Source organism: Terrapene carolina, unplaced genomic scaffold (assembly GCF_002925995.2).
Source record: "Terrapene carolina triunguis isolate 2854851 unplaced genomic scaffold, T_m_triunguis-2.0 Scaffold89, whole genome shotgun sequence".
In the NCBI taxonomy this organism is placed as follows: Eukaryota; Metazoa; Chordata; order Testudines; family Emydidae; genus Terrapene; species Terrapene triunguis.
Window position 1 is genome coordinate 26,456,405 of NW_020664440.1, and position 25,571 is coordinate 26,481,975.

General features: G+C 41.7%; 1 protein-coding gene across 2 annotated transcripts in view; it reads right to left on the bottom strand.

Annotated features, from left to right (window-relative positions):
• Positions 1-25,571, bottom strand: part of CACNA1D (calcium voltage-gated channel subunit alpha1 D) — a 327,298-nt gene that overhangs the window by 31,959 nt on the left and 269,768 nt on the right. For both annotated transcript variants that reach the window (XM_026650299.2, XM_026650300.2), the window contains exon 38: positions 22,683-22,813. In XM_026650299.2, coding sequence (XP_026506084.1) covers positions 22,683-22,813 — 131 coding nt within the window. The remainder of the gene's footprint in view (positions 1-22,682; positions 22,814-25,571) is intronic.

The following is a 25,571-nucleotide window of genomic DNA, read 5'->3' on the forward strand; positions in this document are numbered from 1 at the left end:
AAAAGTTCCATTAGTCTTTGGATAACACATCTACCACCAGAGAAGTCTGATGTCTTTCTCAGAGAAAGAACACACAAAAAAAGTCTTTGCTTTATTCCCTGATGTGAAAAAAATATCTGAGGTTTCTTACAGTGCTTCATGTCCATTCAAAAATGGCATTATTCTTTAGAGATCTTCATCTGACCAAACAACAATTTGACTTCTTGAGGAACACTTCTCTGCACAGGGTTAAATGACTAACATATGCACGGATAGAAAATCTAACACGAGGGCCCTGAGCTCAGTGAATTGCATCCTTTTTCTCATTAATTTCCCTTGAACTGAATAGCAGTCACCTGGGGTCATATGAAGGCAAACAGCTGATGCTGCAGAAAGAAGCCTTACCTGGAAAAATTTAACCTTTTCCATTTTTTTCCAGGAGTGTACCAAGCTTAACTGCCTCTTATTTTTAAAAAGGGGAACAGAGATCCAGAAAGAGTATGGAAGGCAAGGAAGAGGGGCAGTCATGGAAAAATATTTTAACTTTCCTGCAAATTAAGTGGGATACTGAGACTCTTACATTCCTAGCTGCTACTTTGTCCTATTAAATGCTGGAAGACAGCCTGTCACTTAGAATAGATAACCACCATGAAATGGCAAGCTTACCATCTAAGATAAAGAAGCTGCAGTAGACATGACTGGCCTTATGATTTGTCAGAGTGCTAGACTGAAGGAAAAGGGAAAATCAGGGCATGATTTGCCTCGCCTTCTGCTCACATTGTCGGTTTTAGGGTCTGCTGGTGTGTTGTTTCCTCCCACTGCTGCTACCGAGAGCAGATATAGCCAGCCTAGAAGGTGTGGTGTTTGTACGGAGTTATGGGACTCCTAAAAAAGCAGGTCCTCAACCATTAACTTACTTTGTACACACCCACGATTGCCTCAATAGACAATTACAGATGTCAGGAGTAGGATAAGAGTATTTATTGCACATATTTCTTCTGCACAGATGGGCGGTGATGGTGCTCCCACCTGGATGTTAGCTGAGGATTTTGCAATTAGACCATTAGTCCTCAATAGAGTGACATATTTGAAAATGATTCTTCTCAATGATTGTCTTTGGCATGATTGACAGGTGGGAGGGAGGACTGTCTAGTGATTACATGGGTCAGGATTAGGAATCATGAGACTTGATTTCTATTTCCAAGCTCTGACACTGACTTGCTGAATGACTCTGGGCAAGTTACTTAAGCTCTGCTGCACTATTTACCTGCCTTACGGAGACTTCATTAATTATAAAGCACTGTGAAAATCCTCAGCTGAAAGGTGCTATGTGAGCATAAAAGTTAAATAAAGTGGCTAATAAGGGCTTAGTATTTAATAACTGTTTGCCTCTTAGGTGAAACACAACTGCTGGGCCTTTATGCAGTGCCATACTTCTTCAGTCACTACTCTATTCTTAAATGGCTGTAGACAAACAGTATGCTGGAGTGATAGCCCAGAGCTGCTTCTTAGAGATACTTCTACGCTCCTACTTATCTGCCTCTTAAAAAAAAAAAAAAACAACAAAAAACCCTTCAGTATGTAACAGTGTAACTCACTAGAGAACCCAGATGAGAAACAAAGAACCCTGTGTTTTCTATTCTGTTTTACATACTGACTGCCTGTCTAGCCTTCTGCCCCTCACAGGTGCTTCCACTCTTCTTTAATCACATACTCAAATGTTTAACACTGAGCAATAAGAGCCTCCCTCCTTAAAACCACAGAACAAACTTCCCTGAGAACTTTTTAACCCACTGTGGATCAGAGTCTTTATTGCTCTTTTAACCTCAATTGTCTTTAAATAGGCTCAGAACTCATCCCTCCTGCTAGACTGAATATAGTACTTTTCAGTTGGTTCTAAAGAAATAAAAAATTAGCTATCTTTCCTTGAAATGGACTTACTTTCTGCCCCATGGCTAGGTTTGTTCATTTTTCACTTCGCTCTACTAGTAAAATACCATATCTTTTCCTAACCACTGTGGACCCTCCCATATGTGTTTTAACTGCTGGCTAAAAATTAGGAGGTACAGTGGGGAAGAGAAAGAGACTATCAATTTACTGAGATTGTCTGTTTAATTCCACTGATTTAAATGAAGTTACTTCTGAATTATACTCCTTCTTCTTATACTAACTTCTTCTCTTCCCCACTGAGGAATGCACAGTCTTTTAAACATGGCTTGCCTTGTTTTAAGAATCACATAACTTTTATATTCTGTCCTTCTAATTCTATGTATTCTAGTCTACATATACTTATGTGAGATAAGAAAAGTACAGATCTCAGACAAGAGACAGAGTCTAAAGAATATACCGTATGTTGTCCTTCTGAGCAAGCTGCACATATTCTCCTTTCCCAGATTTTAAACATTTTTCAAAAATGCAAAGGTGCCGTCCGTGGTCTTTGGACTCAACTAGTTACTTGGGAGTGTTGGTGGCACAGGTGGGCACAGTGGTGGCTTAGTGGTGACAGTCTTATATAGTTGCTAGCAGAAGAATCTAGGTATAAAGACAAAATGGCCCTAGATGGTGGTGGAGATGGGGGTACTGTCTGAAGCCATCATCCAGCAAGAAACATAATCCAGCAGGGTGTGGGCATGGTATGACAAAAGAAGAAACTGGAGGTCCAGAATTGGCTCTTCAGCAACATCTGGAAGAACTGTGGTCCCTGTACCTGGAGAGATGCCAGAAGTAGCATCCTTTCCAACCAGAGGCACCAGTGTCAAAGGCCATGGCCAGCAGTGGTGCCACTGTGATTCTGGTGGAAGAGGAGATACTGGGACTGCTGGTGCAGGCAGGGCTCCAAAAGGTGTGGATTCTGGAGGGAAGCAGTATTACCCTATCCTGAAGCAGGTATAAGGTCATCCTACCCTGTGAAGAACAGCAGACACAACTGATTGCAGCTTCACCTGTTCATGGAAAGGTGTAATGGCCTAAGTGTGTAGACACCCTGCGAAGAACTGGGGGTGTTTCATATTAATGATTCAGCGGGTTATTTTGTTTATTTCAGTGTTCTAATGGTATTTATTTTAGAAGTACTTTATTCAGTTCTGTGATGGTGAGGGAAGAGATCTTTGTGAATTTTATACACACATGCAGTACTACATATCAGAAAAAGCAGCACTGTGTTGTGTCCTATTGTTGCAAGGTAGGAGGTTTATTGTGAGGGCTGTAGGATCAAATTCCCAGCTTGTGTAAATCAGTTCCATTAAGTTCAGTGGAACTACACACATTTTATACCTGAAGATCTGGCTTTCAAGTTTATCAAGTTTATTATTTTTGTAATAATTGTAAGAGGCATGATTGCCAGAACAATGATTTCCCCAGCCATTTGCTGAAAATCTTTGTTATCTTCCTTTTTAGAATCCCATAAAGAGATAGGTGGGAGAAAATTCTTCTCTCCCAAATCTGCATTTTTCCAAGATGCGATGTTATACACAAGTTAATTTTATTCACCTGCCATTTTAACCAAACAAGACAACCGGGGCCATTCCCACCCAACCACGAGAAGATGAATTGTATCTTCTGCAACATAAAGTAAAAGACGTATAGACAAAGGGCCAACAGCAGCTTGTATATCTATGAAGCCATTAGCCTCACTGTGTCAGAAATTCTTCTGATAGCACAAGTTATTTACCTTGCAAATAATGAATGATTAGGTGTGTAGAATAGAACTAGAAAGTGCTGAATCATTGTGTGACCCTTGGCAATCTACTTGAGCTCCTTATGCCGTGTCCAACCCCCTGCTGGGAAGTTAGATAAGAACTTTACTAGAAAATCAGATGCCACATTTCAGAAAATGTTTCACCTCTGACAGAGATATTATCAGATTTCACAAAGTGGTGGACTTCCATCACATGAGGAACTATGTGCATGAGCCACTGGTGAGCTGCCTGGATTTCATCATGAGTGAGCAACTATGTGGACTTGATGGGAGGAAGAGGAGGAAGAGGGACCAAGCTGGGCTGACCCCAGCAAGGATACATTTCCTGTGAGATTTAGTGGGGCTGACCCTGTGAGGATTCATATCTGGTCTGGAATGAGTAGATCTGTTCCTCATAGAGATCAATATCCAGTAAGACCGACCCCAGTAGGGATGGTTATTACCCAATATCAATCCAAAACGTCTGGCCATGTGGCCCCCACCCCAGATACTGCCTGGGAGTCACCTGTATGTTCTTACATTACCACTGCTGGCCGAACCAAGACCACAGATTTTACAATCCATGCAGAGATACAGAGAATATCTCCTATTGGAATTTTTACAGGGAAATACAGAGATACAGAGAATATCTCCTATTGGAACTTTTACAGGACCCTGTTCACTAGTTTCCACTCCTTCACTTTTCGGTCAGGGACTTATGGAGGACGATTTATCTGATGGACTTTCTTATTTACTAGTATCATTGTCATACATTTGCCCTGCCCAGCCCCAAACTGGAGCTCTCCAGTTGAGCATGTGGCTCCCATTAATAAACAAGGATTAGGTACTGCTCCCTGCAAGTTAAAGACTGGACAGCCCGTTCATTATCATGTCACTGTAGGTGGCCTAACTTCCCTTTCCTATTTATCCCAACAAGGTCTGTTTCTCCTCACTCTGCATAGGGAAATAGTACTGCTCCTCCTCTAGGTTTATCAACAGCCTGCACCTTGATGCAATCATTGTTTGACTATTGGGAAGTTAATGGGAACGGTGTTCAAAGAGATATCAGAAATCAAAGAAACTTTTTTGTCTTTAAGGTTATCTTATGGGGAGGGGAAGGCTGGCTTGGCAAGAGTTTAAACATCTGGAGAGGTATTAGTATTGAGCAGGGACCAGCAACCTTTCAGAAGTGGTGTGCCAAGTCTTCATTTATTCACGGTAATTTAAGGTTTTGCGTGCCAGTAATACATTTTACATTTACAGGGGCTGGCGGATGGAACCCCAGACTGGCAGTGGGCTGAGTGGACCAGTGGCTGGGTCCCCAGGCCAGCAGAGGGCTGAGCAGCTCAGCCCGCTGCCAGTCTGGGGTTCTGTCCGCCGGTCCCTGCCAGCCGGGGTCCCAGCCGCCGGCCCCGCTCAGCCTGCTGCTGGCCTAGGGTTCCGTCCATCCAGGCCGGCAGCGGGCTGAGCGGGGCCGGCAGCGGGGACCCCAGGCTGGCAGCAGCGTGCCACAGTAAATCAGCTCACGTGCCACCTTTGGCACGCATGCCATAGATTGCTGACCCCTGGTCTTGAGGATCCCGTTTTTATCTACAGGGTGCTTGGCATTCTTTCTAGTTCAGAACAGTGTGGCCATTTAAGTCATGGTTCCACGCATCATAATGCCATTTAATGTTTCTAGGGAAAAAGGTGAGTCATTTGTCCGTTGCGACACTGTATATATATATTATTGGAAACAACAATGTATTATTTCTCTATCAAGAAATCAAATTCAAAATGTAAAGAGGCTTTCCAATAAAGAATTGCAAGACAATATTAAGGTGGAATTTAAAGATTGGTGGGCTGTTAAGAAAATCTGGAGTACGAGAGCTCTCTTTAGCTAGAACGATTACCTGTTGAAAAGGTTAAAAGGAAACAGTCTAAAAGCACTAGATGCTATTCGAGGAAGGACTGCTAGGCAGAGATGGCGTTCACTTTTCGAGGAGGGGAAAGACCCTATTTGGACACAGACTGGCTAACCTAGTGTGGAGGGCTTTAAACTAGGTTTGATGGGGACAGGTGAGCAAAGCCCACAGGTAAGTGGGGAACATGGAGACCTGGGAGATGGGTCAGAAATAGGAGGGAGCATGGGCTATAATAGCAGAGAGAAAGGAGGGTCAGGGCAAAACTGGGAGGCAAGATCACACCAGTATCTTAGATGCCTATATACAAATGCAAGAAGTATGGGTAATAAGCAGGAAGAACTGGAAGTGCTAATAAATAAACACAACTATGACATTATTGGCATCACTGAAACTTGGTGGGATAATACACATGATTGGAATGTTGCTGTGGATGGGTCCAGCTTGCTCAGGAAGGATAGACAGGGGAAAAAGGGAGGAGGTGTTGCCTTATATATTAAAAATGTACACACTTGGACTGAGGTGGAGATGGACATAGGAGACGGAAGTGTTGAGAGTCTCTGGGTTAGGCTAAAAAGGGTAAAAAACAAGGGTGATGTCATGCTAGGAGTCTACTACAGGCCACCTAACCAGGTGGAAGAGGTGGATGAGGCTTTTTTTAAACAACTAACAAAATCATCCAAAGCCCAAGATTTGGTGGTGATGGGGGACTTCAACTATCCAGATATATGTTGGGAAAATAACACAGCGGGGCACAGACTATCCAATAAGTTCTTGGACTGCATTGCAGACAACTTTTTATTTCAGAAGGTTGAAAAAGCTACTAGGGGGGAAGCTGTTCTAGACTTGATTTTAACAAATAGGGAGGGACTCGTTGAGAATTTGAAGGTAGAAGGAAGCTTGGGTGAAAGTGATCATGAAATCATAGAGTTTGCAATTCTAAGGAAGGGTAGAAGGGAGTACAGCAAAATAGAGAAAATGGATTTCAGGAAGGCAGATTTTGGTAAGCTCAGAGAGCTAATAGGTAAGGTCCCATGGGAATCAAGACTGAGGGGAAAAACAACTGAGGAGAGTTGGCAGTTTTTCAAAGGGACACTATTAAGGGCCCAAAAGCAAGCTATTCTGCTGGGTAGGAAAGATAGAAAATGTGGCAAAAGACCACCTTGGCTTAACCACGAGATCTTGCATGATCTAAAAAATAAAAAGGAGTCATATAAAAAATGGAAACTAGGACAGATTACAAAGGATGAATATAGGCAAACAACACAGGAATGCAGGGGCAAGATTAGCAAGGCAAAGGCACAAAATAAGCTCAAACTAGCTACAGAAATAAAGGGAAACAAGAAGACTTTCTATCAATACATTAGAAGCAAGAGGAAGACCAAGGACAGGGTAGGCCCACTGCTCAGTGAGGAGGGAGAAACAGTAACAGGAAACTTGGAAATGGCAGAGCTGCTTAATGACTTCTTTGTTTCGGTCTTCACCGCGAAGTCTGAAGGAATGCCAACATAGTCAATGCTAATTGGAAGGGGGTAGGTTTAGAAGATAAAATAAAAAAAGAACAAGTTAAAAATCACTTAGAAAAGTTAGATGCCTGCAAGTCACCAGGGCCTGATGAAATGCATCCTAGAATACTCAAGGAGCTAATAGAGGAGGTATCTGAGCCTCTAGCTATTATCTTTGGAAAATCATGGGAGATGGGAGAGATTCCAGAAGACTGGAAAAGAGCAAATATAGTGCCCATCTATAAAAAGGGAAATAAAAACAACCCAGGAAACTACAGACCAGTTAGTTTAACTTCTGTGCCAGGGAAGATAATGGAGCAAGTAATTAAGGAAATCATCTGCAAACACTTGGAAGGTGGTAAGGTGATAGGGAATAGCCAGCATGGATTTGTAAAGAACAAATCATGTCAAACCAATCTGACAGCTTTCTTTGATAGGATAACAAGTCTTGTGGATAAGGGAGAAGCGGTGGATGTGGTATACCTAGACTTTAGTAAGGCATTTGATATGGTCTCACATGATATTCTTATCGATAAACTAGGCAAATACAATTTAGATGGGGCTACTATAAGGCATAACTGGCTGGATAACCGTACTCAGAGAGTAGTTATTAATGGTTTCCAATCCTGCTGGAAAGGTATAACGAGTGGGGTTCTGCAGGGGTCTGTTTAGGGACCGGCTGGGTTCAATATCTTCATCAACGACTTAGAAATTGGCATAGAAAGTACGCTTATTAAGTTTGCAGATGATACCAAACTGGGAGGGATTGCAACTGCTTTGGAGGACAGGGTCATAATTCAAAATGATCTGGACAAATTGGAGAAATGGTCTGAGGTAAACAGGATGAAGTTTAACAAAGACAAATGCAAAGTGCTCCACTTAGGAAGGAACAATCAGTTTCACACATACAGAATGGGAAGAGACTGTCTAGGAAGGAATATGGCAGAAAGGGATCTAGGGGTTATAGCGGACTACAAGCTAAATATGAGTCAACAGTGTGATGCTGTTGCAGAAAAAGCAAACGTGATTCTGGGATGCATTAACAGGTGTGTTGTGAGCAAGACACGAGAAGTCATTCTTCTGCTCTACTCTGTGCTGGTTAGGCCTCAACTGGAGTATTGTGTCCAGTTCTGGGCACCACATTTCAAGAAAGATGTGGAGAAATTGGAGAGGGCCCAGAGAAGAGCAACAAGAATGATTAAAGGTCTTGAGAACATGACCTATGAAGGAAGGCTGAAAGAATTGGGTTTGTTTAGTTTGGAAAAGAGAAGACTGAGAGGGGACATGATAGCAGTTTTCAGATATCTAAAAGGGTGTCATAAGGAGGAGGGAGAAAACTTGTTCACATTAGTCTCTAAGGATAGAACAAGAAGCAATGGGCTTAAACTGCAGCAAGGGAGGTTTAGGTTGGACATTAGGAAAAAGTTCCTAACTGTCGGGGTGGTTAAACACTGGAATAAATTGCCTAGGGAGGTTGTGGAATCTCCATCTCTGGAGATATTTAAGAGTAGGTTAGATAAATGTCTATCAGGGATGGTCTAGACAGTATTTGGTCCTGCTATGAGGGCAGGGCACTGGACTCGATGACCTCTCGAGGTCCCTTCCAGTCCTAGAATCTATGAATCTATAAGAAGAAAATCAATGGCCAGGTTGTTCAAGGAAATCCTGTCAGCCTGTACCTGTAACTTGGGTGAAATCAAATGGCTCAGATGTAGGCCTTATTGCCTAAGACTCATGAGTTAGTCATAGGGTTAAAGATTATAATTGAGGGACAAATAATAGGCCTAATTATAAAGCCAACTGAGAGCCCTAAGCTTGCCAGAAAGCTATGTAACTAACATCTATGGCAACCCATTTTCTGATGACATGTGGCTAGGCTATTTTCTCCAGTCCCTCTAGAGTCCAACTGTGATCCCTACTCTGGCTGGTGTGCTCCCTCACTTCTTTATGAGTCTCTGTTGCCTCTTCTGACCCCCTTTCTTTCCAAAAGCCTTCTGGATTTAGAGAGGGAATTGGGGATGGATGGTGCTCTGGCTACAAGTGGCTAGTGACAGATGATTTTATTAATTTATTGTTAATACTTTTAGTTGACTTGGAACCATCAATGTGTGCTATAGCTTCCTATGTCACTGTGACCTTATCTTTCCTACCCTTATCCACCCCACTTCCTTCCTTTTGTTTGTCACCCTCACTTGCTGTGTCTGGTTTCAAAGTAGAATGTATACCTTCCGGAGCAGGAATCTATGTGCTTGAACAGCACCTCACACAATGGGACTCTGACAATACAAATTAATAACAATACAATCCATGATTCAATGGGGATATAGATGGATAAATCTGCACCTTATTTTAACTCTGGATTGGAAGGTGTGGCCCACCCTCATTTGGATGCAATAAATTGCCTTTCTTTTGTTTTCAGAGGTTATCATCTAGAGGTGAGGAAGCAGATATGGTGCATTTAAAATGGGGATAGCAGAATGTGGGCAGGATACAGCACTGAACATGACATGCTTCACTAATGCAATCTCCACATCTGGGCTAAGGCAACTCATCCTTCACTCAATGATCTAGCCTAGTGAAAAGCTTCTCTCCAGCAGGCAGAAATCAGGGTGAAAAGGAGCACTTGGCTAGTGCTAGAATCATCATTTCGCATCAAGTAGGCAGCTCCCTCAAAAGGCCTCAAGATATGACACACTCATCAGCAGCCATTCTGCAGGCCACTGTGGCCTGTATGTCCAATGGTTGAGTAGCTCTGCTGTATTTATGGGGATGTCTCTTTGGATCCCAACAATTCACCATATCATGTTTCTTCAGCTGTTAGTAGGGAAGACCATTCTGAACCTGTAGTTCTTTCAGGGTGCGAAGTGCCACGTACAATCAACAACAAGGGCCGGAGGCTCTAGGAGCCATTGTCAATTTCCTATTCAGTATTTGTTTTTTTTTTTTGTTTTTTTTTAAAGGAACTCCTACACAACTAAATTCAGATAGGATAGCACGCAAGGCAGTGGACAAAACCCACCATGTGCAGTATGGACCGCACTAACTCCAGTGTTCAGTGCCATGAACTCTGGGGAGGGAGATGAACTGACCAGTTATTCAATTATCCCCTCTCTCTCAACTTGTGCTGCATATGATGGTTTACAACTGCACATTCAAAGTGAGATATCCTGCCCTAGCAGAATTTCTTCCCACACAGCAGACCCTCTAGAGTCTCGTGTAGGTACAATACTCGCTGGTCTGACATTTGTTCTATGCTGAAGTGAACTGTCTTGCCCTCAGAACCTCCCAAGGTAAAATGCACTATTTGGAATTTGTCTGAGGCAAACTTTATGGAGAAAAACATCTGACTGGACACTTGATAGTTGAGCTTCTATTAGTTCCAGGAAGCCCTCACCATTCACAAACAAGTACAGCTGTAACTCAAGCATCACCATTTTAATCAGCTTGGAATTGGGCCAGAGAGATGAGAGTTCTTAGGATGGAATTTAGTCACTCACTGTTCTTCCAAAGAAGTGGCTGAGTTGTCGGCTTAGTCCCTGACCCTTTCTGACCGTTCTTAGATGGAGTGGTTCTGTTATTTATTTTGCCTTCCAAACTACAATGGCCCATGCAATGACTATATCAACTGGGGTGAAGGGTTCCTCTATGTAAAGGCCGGGGCAATTATCATTATTTCCCATATTTATAAGGTTACAGTGCTGTGTGCCTCTGTGTGCATTTTACCTGGTTTAGATTAAGATACCATTTCTCAGATGTAGAGAGTAAAGAGAGTAAATACACCAAGAACTCCTGTAGTACTGCAATTTTAAAGGACAGAGATGGAGAAGACACTGCTACTTCTTATCAACACTCTGCTGCTCAAGGCTCCAATTTCTCTGAGAGTGTCCCCTGCACAAGGCACGATGCCTACTCTCTGGAGCCCTTATTTAAGTGTACAAAACTGCATTGAATAGTTTGTGTGCAATTATAGCAGTCACACAGTCATTGTGTCTGCACAAGCAAAATTTACAATTAGGTATCTAACTAGATATTTGTATACACAATTACTCTGATTATCCATGAACTGAGGTATTACTCACAGATAGAAGGCCTGCATGTATTGAAATTGTACTTCTAAAAAGATTGATTCAGGTATTCAGCTAGATATGGGGTGCCTACATATTTGTAAATGAAACCCTGGCTAACCTTCTGTCAATGGAAGCTATGAAATACTTTAATGGAAAAATGAATCATCCTTAAAAAACTGCCTGCACTCATGACTGTTCTTTGGTTTGCCAACTGGTGGACTCAGTGATGCTGATGGGAAGTCTGGCCATGTTCTACCTTCTACTGTTAAGCATGGGACACTGTTGACAATTGTCTTAGGGGAGCATGAAGGTGAACAGCATTGGCATTGCTACTATCCACTTTGGTGCTTTGTGTCCTCTCTGCCCCCAGGCTCACTATCACCAATGGCACCCTTTCCTGAAGCATGAATTAGAGTTACACTGTTGTACTACAATGTATTACAAATTAAAAAGGAAGGCTGAATGGAGCAAGAGTTCATCATGAGCTCATAGTATGTTGTAGCCCTTCTCAGTTTGAATGTGTCTGGATTCAGCTTCCAGTCACTGGTTCTTGTTATGCCCTTCCTGGCTAGATTAAAGAGACCTTTATTACCCGGTATTTTCTCCCAGTGAAGGTACTTATACACTAGAATCAAGACACCACAAAATCTTCTTTTTGATAAACACATTGAGCTGTTTAAATCTCTTGCTGAAAGGCATTTTCTCTAGCCCTCTAATCATTTTTGTGGCTCTTTTCTGCACAATTCCAATTTTTCAACATCCTTTTAAAAATGTGACCACCAGAAGTGTACACTGTATTCTAGTATTGGTCTTCCCAGAGTTGTAATGAGTCTCTCACCCTATACTGTCTCATACTCCACCTCCGGACTCCCAGAGGGTAAATGGAGAGAGGGATCTTGCTTCATACATGTATCTTTCTGGCAACAATTCTCTTCTGGACTTGAGGAGAGAGAAAAAATCTGGAAGTGTGTATGGAATCTGCAATGAAATCTTTTACAGACTAAAGTTGGCTCTTTCTTTCTTTCTTTCTTTCTTATTCATGAAACTACAGGGTGTTCTTGGACGAATCACCTGAGTATGTGTGGTGGCACCAAAACCAGAGAAGATCAAGTTAGTAGATGTGACCTCAGAAGGAAGCTCTCTGAGGTACATATGTTTTTTTAGCAACGCTATCAGGTAAACCCATTCCTGGTTCCTGTATTTCTATGTTGGAAGGATATATCTTTGTTGATGAACAAGGCAAACATTTCTATATTATAAAATGCAGCTTTTATGTTAGGGGTCTCTGTCTGGCTAGCTGGAAGAAAAGAGCCACTGCCTTTAAGGGCTCTCTTACAGCAGTTGAGTAGAAGGGGGATAGTTTACAGAAATGGACAGGAAGGGCTGGAAGCAGTTGTGGCCAGGTCAGGACAAGGTCACTGCACTGCTCTTCTTGCTGATCGGAAGAGTGTAGGGGGTTGTGGTAATACCCTTGTAGCCCCAGAAAGGCCCTCTTTCCAAGGTTTGGGTTGGCAGCACCCATCCATGAACTTGGGGAGCTGGGAAGGAATTTTTCCCTCACCACCAGATTGGTGGGCAGAGGCAGGATGAATTGTTTTCTTTCTTTTGCTTTCCCCAGAGCTGGTCAGGGATCCATTGTGGTGGAATGGGGGGGGGGGGGGGCTAGGTTATAATGTTGCAACTTAATATGTAAAAGGATGTCCAGTGCAGGTACTCAGTATGGAAGGTATACAGTTATTGGATAAAATGGATTAGAAAAGGATTTCAAGGAAAGCATCCCTTTAAGGGAGTTGAGCAAGGGGTTTTCAGGCTCCTACATCTGGAACAGCAGAGAGCCGATTCTCCTCCTTTCAGCACTGTACAATTTATTGCTGGGTACTCCCAGATTTTTAAGTGAATAAAGTTGTGGCCTCATTAAACCACATCCATTGCCTCCTGTCTTTCTTCCAGCATGGGCAGACAAAAAATATGTTCAGCTAAACCCCCCACAAATTTCAGTTTGTAGCCAGGTATTTTTGGAATGAGGCAAGTCGTGCAAACTACATTCTCATCCAGATGTGCAGAGAATTCAAGTATATAGGATATTTGGTATGTCTTTGTAATTGTGATTAATAAAGTCCTCAGAAAAACATTTACTTCCAAGTAGTTGTTATACTAGACCAAGCGAAAATCGAAGATGGATGGTAAAATAAGCCATCCTGGGCAGCGATACAATACGTGATAAGGCAGACCTTCTTTGTTTGTTTATGGTTTCACTCTCCTATAACCTGTTCAAGGTTAGTTGATGTAAGTGGTTCTCAAACATTGGTCTGCAGACCACTGCTGTTTTGCAGAGCACACATGGTTGGGTGATGCTACTTACCAGGTGTAGCCCCGTCAAGGACACCATTAGACTATCTAGAGGCTGTTCTAAATGGAATTTTAAAAACCCCAAACCAAAACCAAAACAAAAAAATCCTGGAAGGCCACTTCTCTGCACATTGCCCAGCTGTTTCATGTCTTCCTTCATCAGTTCTTCTTCTGGTGTAAATTAAACTAATCAAATTTGTGGATGACACCAAAACTGTAGAGGTTACCACCTTGGAAGATATAACGCAACTGCATGGTGAGTTGGAGACATTAGAATAGTGGGCCCTGCCAATATACAGGAGAGTTTATACTAATAAAAGTAAACCCTATGCCCAGGAAGAGAATATTAGCAGCACAGATACAACACTGGGGAATATTAACAAATAAACTTCACTCACTGTATTAAGGTGAGTTTATTTCCATGCTGTCTTCTTAGTACTCGCTTAATATTTTTTTCAATTAATGCTATATTTGCTGCAGGGAAGATGTGGGATCAGTGTGGGAAGAAGAGTTAGCCTATGAGAGGATCTGCTGCTTAAGAAGTGGTGCATTATGTGAAAAAGTAGAGAACTATTGGTTTACTTAAAATAAATGTGTATTTATGCTGTGATGTTATCCATTCAGCCACCTCCTATAATCACTGTATAATGAAAAACATACCTAAGATTTCATAAAGTATAAATGAAATGTAACTACATATTGATGAGATGCTCAGTAACAAATAACTTATTAAAGGCATCCCAAAGCATATGGAAACTGCAAATTTAATCAGATTTTGAGAGATAATCTACATTTTATCTAGAGAGATAATTCTTTAATTTGTTATTTGCTCCTAATCAAAATGCATTATCTTAATTTTTTTATTAGAAACATAACTGATTTTTCTAGTTGCATTAGCATAATTAAGGCTCTAATAAGATTTAAAATGGAATCATGTGACTATTTATAGATATCATTACTCGAATGGTAGTCTTTTAAATTTCATCAAATGAATTAAATTCTAGGTAGAGACTGATGATACACGTAAGAAGTTTCCTCTATCACAGAATAATGAAAAATATGCAAAAAGATATGTGTAATATAATGATAAAAACAAATAGTATATTATGCTGCATAGTGTTTTTTTCCTTCACAAAAAGGATCTCCAAATACTTATAAAACTTTAATATTCAACACTCACTTCATCCACCACAGAAATACATTCCTCTCTTGAATAGAATGTGACAATTCTTTAACTGTACACAATAGTTAAGGAAAGGAACTTTGGGAAACTGCAGGGGAATTTGATAAGCCAGCAGAATATAATTACTCCAACTGGAATTCAGCCAGGATACCTTTTTTTTGGGCCACCTATAAAAAGGCCCATACCATCTTGGGGGTCAGGGCCTTCGTTTTACTTCTCATCCAAAATATGGGGGACCAACAGCAAAGCTGCCCCTTCTACAATGCTGAGAAGAGTGCTACTTATTGTCTCACCAACATTTGAGTTTCCCAATAAGGAAAACAAAGCTTAGGATAGCATGGATTTATCGAGCAAGTTGCAAAATGGCTTCCTGAGTTGACTTTCATTTAGCTTAAAGAGTATTATGTTTAGTATGAAGGGTGTTAATACTGCCCAAAGAGTCCTAAAATGTGGTCTATGACTAAGCTCCTGGGTTTAAACAGAATTGTGACATATCATGCTTATTTGTTTCCATTTGTTTTTTGTTCATTTATAACTCTTGTTAAATAGCAAAGATATCTGTCTGTAAGTGGAGGGCAGTCAAAAACCTGATCAGCCATAGGTTGTCATATTTCTAGTAAAAAAAGCTGATTTTATTCATCTTTCAAGGCAGATATAAGTACAACAATATATTAGGGTTGTGTGGGATTTATTTAAAAAAATAGTGTGCAAATGATATGTATATCAGGAGCATCTTTCAGGCTCCTAGTGAGTATCCAGTTGGAGGAGACTAAAAAGTGTCTTAAACTTTCTGAATAGTGACTGAAAAGGCTACAAGAGCCTTAAAAGTAGTGGCCGCAGAGTTGTCTTGGTCTGGCGACCTGGATCTCTGTGGCAGGAATTCGTGGGTACTTGAGAACATTTCTCATTCAGACAGGTGGGAGAGGCCAACTAGTTTAGTGCTTTTATGCTGGGGGAGGAGAAGAGTGTTTTCCAAGTATTACTGTTACTCCTACTATGAGAGCTTTAGTGTGTCTCTGTGTGCGTGAGGGTGGGAGGTGGAGCAACTCCCATGGATTTCTCTAGGCTAAATTCAGGAGAGGTGGTGTGAGGTACACACTGGGTGTAAAGGGTCATAAAATGGGTGTCATAGAAAAATAGAGATGTTTGCATCAATTTGGCATTAAGTAGATGTGTAAAAAGAGGTTAATTTACATTTGAAGGAGTGTAAAAAGGGTTGTAGCAGAAAAACAACAGAAGGGGGTAAGGTAAGTTAATGCCTTCCAGTGAGAGAAGAATTTTAAGACCAGATCTAACACACAAATTTCACTGACTTAATTGATGATTTTCTCCTAGTGATAACTGGATATCATCAACTCTGTCCTTTTCAATTTATATCTGTCAGCTGACTTTGAACCTGTTAACAATAATATTTTGTTGGTTGTCTGCAGCCCTACCGGTGATAGATGGTTTTGCTCTTGGGTTAACACTTGACACTTGAAATAAAAAAGTTTCATTTTGCATGTTTTTAGCAGTAGTTGCTATAGTACTTATCATAGAATCATAGAATATCAGGGTTGGAAGGGACCTCAGGAGGTAATCTAGTCTAACCCCCTGCTCAAAGCAGGACCAATCCCCAACTAAATCATCTCAGCCAGGGCTTTGTCAAGCCTGACCTTAAAAACCTCTAAGGAAGGAGATTCCACCACCTCCCTAGGTAACTCATTCCAGTGCTGCACCATCCTCCTAGTTAAAAAGTTTTTCCTAATATCCAACCTAAACCTCCCCCACTGCAACTTGAGACCATTACTCCTTGTTCTGTCATCTGCTACCACTGAGAACAGTCTAGATCCATCCTCTTTGGAACCCCCTTTCAGGTAGTTGAAAGCAGCTATCAAATCCCCCCTCATTCTTCTCTTCTGCAGTCTAAATAATCCCAGTTCCTTCAGCCTCTCCTCATAAGTCATGTGCTCCAGCCCCCTAATCATTTTTGTTGCCATCCGCTGCATGCTTTCCAATTTTTCCACATCCTTCTTGTAGTGCGGGGCCCAAAACTGGACACAGTACTCCAGATGAGGCCTCACCAATGCCGAATAGAGGGAAATGATCACGTTCCTCGATCTGCTGGCAATGCTCCTATTTATACAGCCCAAAATGCCATTAGCCTTCTTGGCAACAAGGGCACACTGTTGACTCATATCCAGCTTCTTGTCCACTGTAACCTCCAGGTCTTTTTCTGCAGAACTGCTGCCTAGCCGCTCGGTCCCTAGTCTGTAGCAGTGCATGGGATTCTTCCTTCCTAAGTGCAGGACTCTGCACTTGTCCTTGTTGAACCTCATCAGATTTCTTTTGGCCCAATCCTCTAATTTGTCTAGATCCCTCTATATCCTATCCCTACCCTCCAGCGTATCTACCTCTCCTCCCAGTTTAGTGTCATCTGCAAAGCAAACTTGCTGAGTGTGTAATCCATGCCATCCTCCAGATCATTAATGAAGATATTGAACAAAACTGGCCCCAGGACCGACCCTTGGGGCACTCCACTTGATACCAGCTGCCAACTAGACATGGAGCCATTGATCACTACCTGTTGAGCCTGATGATCTAGACAGGTTTATATCCACCTTATATATAGTCCATTCATCCAGCTCATACTTCTTTAACATGCTGGCAAGAATACTGTGGGAGACCATATCAAAAACTTTGCTAAAGTCAAGGAATAACACGTCCACTGCTTTCCCATTATCCACAGAGCCAGTTATCTCATCATAGAAGGCAATTAGGTTAGTCAGGCATGACTTGCCCTTGGTGAATCCATGCTGACTGTTCCTGATCACTTTCCTCTCCTCTAAGTGCTTCAGAATTGATTCCTTGAGAACCTGCTCCATGATTTTTCTAGAGACTGAGGTGAGGCTGACTGGCCTGTAGTTCTCCGGATCCTCCTTCTTCCCTTTTTTAAAGATGGGCACATTAGCCTTTTTCCAGTAATCCGGGACCTCCCCCGATCGCCATGAGTTTTCAAAGACTCACTTCAGCATGTGTGATTTCAAAAATGCAATGTGAACATTTTGCTTTCCTTTTGCTAGTCATACTAAAAAGGCTATGGTATTCTTTGCGAAAATATATACAACTAATAGCTCTACTTGTGATTACCAGCAACTGGTGAGCCAAATTCTACCTGCAGACCTTGCTACCCCATTGGTGTCAATAAGTTGGATTGGGTGTAATGAAGTGCAGAATTTGGCTAATATTTTGCCTTTTAGGCACATACTGCACTGAGTGAAGAACAGAGGCCAGTTCCTCCTGGAAGTTCAAGGAATGCCAAGAGAGTATTCCCCACTCAAGATCTCACTGAAGTCAATGTCAGGACCAGCATTGACTATAGTGGAAGTTCCGCCATGCCCTTGAAGTTGCTCTATGGAAAGACCAGCACCAATGGCAGCACTGAGCACACGGCTTGCCACAGAGAACAGCCCCCCTGTGCAGGTGTGCAACAGAAGGGGGAAGCCCCTTGCATCCTCTTTCCCTTGTGCACCCATGCAGAGGCCAGGCACAGTCTCCCCCTTGGACTTCTTGTCATGTCTTTTAAAAAAATGCAGGAGATGACCAACATACCTCCATTGAGTATCTGTACATGTAAATTAACCAGAGTTCTAAAATGAAGTGTTACATTATACGAACAATAGGATGCAATTGTAGGAAAGCCTTGATCAAAATAAGGGAGTCCTTCAAAGGCTTTTTTTACACTCTGTTCCATCACAACTTTAGTTACTCACCTCTCAGTTACTTCAGTGACTAGAGCAGTGCTTAATTTGTGCCAGGGCTTGCCAGGGCAGTCCCGGCTCCTCTGGGCTTGGTAGTGCATAGCCCCGGCCCCTCTAGGGTTGGCAGTTCATAGCCCCAGCACCTCTGGGCTTGGCAGTTCATAGCCCTGGCACTTCTGGGTTTGCTGCATCAGTTATGAAAATACCTAACTGCTTGAGCCCCGGCACCTCTTACACTACAAATTCAGCACTGGACTGGCGGTGGTATTCTTCACTTCCTGTCCTTGCAGGCCATTCTGTATTACCTCATGGCACTGCTAAACACCTGCCATCTTTCAGCACAGGGGTGACTGCATTGCAGTAGTAGGCAAAGAGATATATGTACTTTTCGTATGGTTTAGAAAAATATATAAATCATCTGGCGATCAATTTGGCTGCAAGTGATTCTCCATATGTAAGACTATTATCATTATTACATAAAGCACATATACAGTTTATCATGGAAGTGTGGTATATGTGGTATATGTTGCAAAAACAAGGCCACCAAGGGCAGTGGAGTCGAGTAAAAGTGATATTGTATGCTGGCTACTTTCATTATTTTAATCTCTTTACTGGGGAAACTTGCAAAAATTCTTTTATAAGATGTGAGGCTTGTAGGAAAAATTAAAAACACCTCTGTGTTTAATAAATTGTAGTTTCTCAAGTACAACTCACAGGCCTAGAATTATAAACCCTACATACACCATTCAACTAAATCTCTTTAGATAGTTTAAACACAAGTTTGATGGCAGTGGTGTGTCCCTAAATTATGCAGTCTAAGAGACACTGATATGCATGCTTAATAACATTTAAGCTTCCATTTGGGGAGAGGTGATATGAGGTGGGCTGGAGGAAGTGGATAGAGTTGGGGGGCAGGCAGAGGGGAAACATGGGGGCAGGGAGAGACAGATAGAAGTGACCCCTACCATCCAGAAGCACCAGTTACCTCCTCACAAAATGGTAAAAAATGTTCCAAAAAATCATGCTGTACCCCAATCCCACAATTATTTGCAGGTATATGAGGGGAGAGGTATCATGGGCTGATTTTTCAGCTATTGTGTGTTGAGACCCACTGGTCTGAAGGCACCAGAAAGAGGTAATTCTGTCCTGTCTGTTTCCTCATTTTTCTATCCCCACAATTGAGCAATTTGCTGCAAGTAAAGTAACAATAAACAGAAAAGTCCATTCCTACTTGGAAACAGTTAGTGTGGTTTTTTCTACTAATTATTTGATCTCTTAGTAAACTAGAGTGGAGAATTTTGATCACGGGCGGCGGGTGAAGGTTATGTTGCCTCTTGCCTCTTTCCCTGGGGGAGGCTAGTTCCCTGTTCTGCCTCTTCTGCCCACACTCCAACCCCGCTCAGCCCCAGGCCCTGCCCCCTTCCCGCTCAGCTCCCCCTGCTGCCGCTCGCCACATTCCTCCTCTCCTCCTCCTCCTCTCCTGTGAGGTCCCCACCGCCTGTCACTCGCTGTGTCCCTTCTCTCCTCCACCCCCTCCCCTGCAAGGCCCTCACTGCCCACAGGGACCTGGCAAGCGGCGGGCGGAGGGTGGAGGAGAGGAGGGACACAGGGGGTGGGGGGCCTTTCGGGGGAGGGAGGGTGGAGGAGAGGAGGGATGCGGTGAGCAGAAGAGACCTCCGGGGGTGGGTGGGTGGAGTGGAGGAGAGGAGGAACTGGAAGGGACAGGAAGAGGCAGAGCACAGGCGTGGCCATCACAGCCCAGGTGTTTGACAGCAGGTTGGTGGCAGCTGCGCCAGGGGAGGCTTGGCCTATTATACGCACCGCCTGTGATTTTGATACTGTGGCTTGAAAACTCACTCAGTGCTTTATGCTATCAGCTATCACATGTCCAAATACACAGCAGGGGGAACATCATCCTATCATCCTGAAACACCCTCTCATGGTCAAAGCAAGCAGGCATAATAGAGGGACTACCTAGAGCTGACGCATGCATGTGGGTGGAACATGTGCACACCCAATCCAGGGAGTAAACCCAGAACCCTGCAAGTATTTGCCATTTTAATAGTGTGGTAGCTCTCATTCTGGAGGTCTGATAGATATTTTAGGATCAGGAGGAAATAAACATTTTTTTTGGTAAGGTGAGCTAATTTCTGAGCCTATAGGTGTTAAGATTTCCACTTTAAAGAATTCCAGTAGTCAGACCAGTAACAGGATCATCAGTAGTAAGCAAGCAGGACCGGCTCCAGGCACCAGCTTGTCAAGCAGGTGCTTGGGGCGGCCACTCCGGAGAGGGGCGGCACGTCCAGCTATTCGGCGGCAATTCGGCGGATGGTCCCTCACTCCGGCTCGGAGCGAAGGACCTCCCGCCGAATTGCCGCCACAGATCATGATCGCGGCTTTATTTATTTATATTTTTTGGGCTGCTTGGGGCGGCCAAAACCCTGGAGCCGGCCCTGTAAGCAAGGGCCATAACAAGTAGGCTATGCTACTCTAGGGCATGTCTACACTTGGAGCTGTGGATGTGATTCCCAGCTCAAGGAGACACTTACACTAACTCTCATAAACCTTCCATGCTAAAACCAGAATGTAGCTGTGGTAGTGCAAGCCCTGAATACCTGCAGAGAGTGTCAGACAGGTATGTACCCAGGACGGTTAACCTGTCTTGCAGCTCACTTTGCTGCAGTTACATTCTATTTTTAGCACACCAGCTTGATAGAGGGAGGGCAATTATGGAGCTGGAAGGCGCACCCTCAGCTCAAATGTGGACATACTGACATGTTCAAGTCCATTTGATTTAGAGAAAGATTTTGTAAACTGAAAATGTTAAATGTAAAATTTTGTCATTGCAACAGCAAAGTAGAGGAATTTTGCTAGTGTCAGGATGTCCAAGCTGACAAGCAGGGCAGGAGATGTGTTATTTACGGAATTTCAGTAACTGTACAGTACTGAGCAGTTAAGTGAAATCTGAACGCTGTTCTGTCTCTCTCCACAGTGGTTTGCCAGACAAAAGAAAGGAAAAAGTGGACGGGTATGTTGCAACCTTGAGAGAAGAATAATTTTGAACCTATTATTCTGTTCTACTTTCCTTACTGATCATAATACACTGTGGTTAGCAAAGATACAATTTATATTGACCTCGTTAGATTTAGACAGTGGGTAGGTCTGCCCACGTTTGGGGAAATGGTCCTGTTCCCTTGATGTCTTTCATCTGGCTTAAGCCCTTCTCCTTTGTGCTGGGAGACATTCTGATAAGACTTACAACCACACTATCCCACTGAAGTTGGGGGGCTGCAGATGGCATAAGATAGCTCAGAGTTAGGTCCACTATCTCTCAGGTTTCTCCTCCTCCACTCACCCTCCTATTTGATCTCTCCCAGGCCTCTCTGATGCCTTTCATTTTTCTCCCAACCCAGACTCCACTGTTTTTGTTTTTATCTCTTCTCAATCTCCCAGTATTTCATCTCTCCTCTGATATGCAAATACAAGATCTTGCTGCCCTGACGTGTCTTATTTTCATATGTCAACTATTGCTAGGTTGAACTACAAATCAGCACCTAGTTCTCAAGAAAACAATGTGTGAACCATGTTAAAATACTCCCTGGTGGAAACTGTGTTATCAACTGCTTCTCAGGCTAGTGTACTAAAATTCAACATAAAAATAAGAAGTTATCACCCTTATTAAACCTGTTTAAACTATATGGAAGTCTGCCTAGCATTAATTGAATGTATTGAATGAAAATATTTATTTTCCATATACACAATTGCCAAAGTGAGGTTATATAATCGCAAACTGGAGAGGAAATGGTATGTGTGATGATCAGTGGGAAAGGAATTGGACAAGTCATGGGAGAGAAGGTTGTTCCTTAAGATAATCTGTCCATTAAGAGGTGGTGCATACTATGAACACATTTAAGAGTTCCTGCCCTAGGACATTACAGAAACACAAGCAAAAAAACCAGTATCTTAAAAAAAGTGGAATGAAGAAGAGAAGGAAAATGACAGCTCAAAAGTGACACTTCATTTCAGCTGACTTATTATCAGCTTCGTCTCATATTTCTGCAATGAACCTATTAAACTACTGTTTTAGTAGCACACAAAGAAAGACATTTTGCACTTACCTTCTTATAGATAGAAAAACTACTTCTTATGTTTTGATGAACGAAGGACCCAAAGTGTCAGTTATATAAAATCCTTGAGGTACAACCCAATCATCAACAGTCATCTACCTGCTATTTCAAATAAGCTTACAAAATGGTTAGTTAAAATGTAAAAACAAAATCACCTGTAGAGCGATTGTGGTGTTCTTCGCCGGATATTTCCCCACCAGTCCTTGTTCTTTGCGTTTCTTGAATTTCCTAAAGTAGTCCTGTATCAGGAAGGTGGCATAGAACTTCCCCACGGTTACCTCATCATCTAAGTGAACAGACCAGACAGATCTCTCCCAAGTCAGCACATTTCACCAATAGCCTATATACTCACATCTGATTCAGGAAAACAAATGTGATGGGTGCAACAAGCACTATGCTTTCATCTTATAATAAGATAGCCTAAACCTAGCATAAAGCAATATTTTAGCAGACAATCTACCTCAATATTAGAATTAAGTGAAGTAGTCCTTAATGTAGAAGAAAACAGAATATTTTACTAAGTTCTAACAGGTAACTTTTTAATAAAATCATAAACATGTCAGTATCTGCACAGGAGTTGAATTACTGGCGTTGGTTATTTTGAACAAATTTATTAAAATCAGAGCTACAGAAACGGAATATGCTCAGAAGAGTGACTATATAAAAATGAAATTTCCTGTTTTTAATTTATTCTTGCTCAGTTACTTCCGACCAAACCAAATTTGCACAGTTAACATATCAAAATACAATTTTTTGAACTGCACCATCAGAGTGGCCTCTAATCTATTTATCTGTCTTTGTAGTTCCTGTACTGGTGCTCCATCACCATAGTATCTGAGCACCTTTCAGGCTGCATTATATCTGCTTATTATCTTATTGCCAACCAGCAACAAAAATTCTGAAATGAGAATTGAGGGGCAAATCCCACAGCCCTCATAAATTCAAAATTAATAAATTAATAAATAAATTAATTGAGAATCTTGTTTGAGTAAGAATTTGCTCATTGGCTAGCATATGACAATAGTAGCATGTATGAGGCAGAACATAATGTTTCCTATAGCAGTATATAGACTCTGAAATGCTAATAAAAGTAAAGGTAAGTTTTGCCAGTTAATTATCTAGCTATAATTCAGAAGATACACAGTCATTTGGTAAGCAGAGTAAAAATGAGCAATTTTTACAGAGTCACTTTTGTGAACCATACAACACTTTTATATGGAAAGCCCAGTCTTCAAATACAGGTGCCTTAATAAGATATCCAAATCCCACATTCAAGTTCTCAACTCAGTATTTAACTATGTATATGCCCATTTTATGAGACTAAAGGCCAGATTGAGCACCCAAATATGGACTTTTGATGTTCTAGTAAGGAATGCATATTAGAAAGCTATGGATATCTTATTGCTTAAAAAAATCCCACTTTGGGTATTCTTTACTTTCCTGGACTTATGTGGAGTGAAGTTTGCTGCCTTCTCTCTTGATATTTTTAACATACTGATAAAGCTGTTTGCAATATGGCTGCTAATTAACACAGTGTTATACATCAAGGGGAACTGATGTGTTTTAAAATATTGGTGGTGCCAAAGTCTACTTTGCTGTTAGTAGGCCAAATCCTGACAGGTGCTGAGAATCTGTAACTTCTATTGACCTCATGGTAAAAGACAAGTGCTTAATACCTCTCAGGATCTGGGTTAGTAGGCACAACTGTGACTTCTATTGACTGAATTTAGAAAGACTGTATGAACACTAAATAATATGTCTAAACACACTGTAACATACTTTTGCTGGGAAACATATTGTGAGTTAAGAGCAACAAAGAGTCCTGTGGCACCTTAAAGACTAACAGATGTATTGGAGCATAAGCTTTCGTGGGTGAATGCCCACTTCGTCAGATGCACGACTTTTTGTTGCTTTTTACAGATCCAGACTAACACGGCTACCCCTCTGAAATTGTGAGTTGTATATTACACACATTTCAAATGCTCCTCTGTCTTTTTTTGTATCATGTCATACAGTATCACTTTGATTAAAATTGAGTCTCCCTTTGACTTTGCATTATATGTTATCTCATGTCCTGAGAGATCCAACAAGTTAACTGGTTCTACTGCTACCTATAATATGGCATCTTTTAAGATTTTAAGTTTAATTAACTTACTTCTTTTAATAATGCTACTGTAAGTGCACATAATATTTCATTTTGATGGTCTGTTTCCGTAGTTAGTTTCAGTAATTACAATGTCCTTTTTAAAAAGCAGTATAGAATTAAACCCATTATGATGACATTTTTATATTTATAGCAGCATCGTTCTCAAACTGAATTCTTTAATTATCTACTGTTCAAAATAAGCTCCTTTCAGACCAATGAATATTGGTGACAGTAAAGTCTGATGTGGGCCAAATTCATCCCAGACATAACACCATTGAGTTCAATGGAAATACAATAAGGATATATTTGGAGCAGCTTTTTATTTTATGTGCCTTTAAAAGTACCAAAGGACAGTAAGGAAAAAACTATTACTAATTTGTTTAAAGTGGCTTGGGTTGGGAGCCCAGTCTGTTCCAACGTAGCATCTGATGTAGCATCATTGAGCCTGCTCTTGCCAAGTGCTGATGCCTCCTTAAAGGTACTGAGCCTCCCAAACTCCCACTGGCTACAGTGGGACTGGAGGGCGCTCAGTGCCTCACAGGAAGAGCTCATCACTGCACAGGATCAGGCCCTAAGGCAAGATGTTTTTCCTTGACTCTCTGAAGTTAATCACCTAATCTCTTTGTGAACACTTCCTTTGTTGTACCTGTAATCTCTCTTGGCAGCTGTTCAACTGACTAATTGTTCTGATTTGAATGTTAGGAAGATTTCCCTGAAAGTCATCTAATCTCAACCTCTCTTCTCTAGTTTAATTAAGACCATTACTTCTTGAAATACGTCCTTGCTCCGACTCCCAACATAAGTCTTTCCCCATCCTTAATATTATTTCCTCTCCAATGTTTGAACAGAGCTATTAAGGAAATAATATATGAAATGGTTTGTGAAAGAACAAATGAGT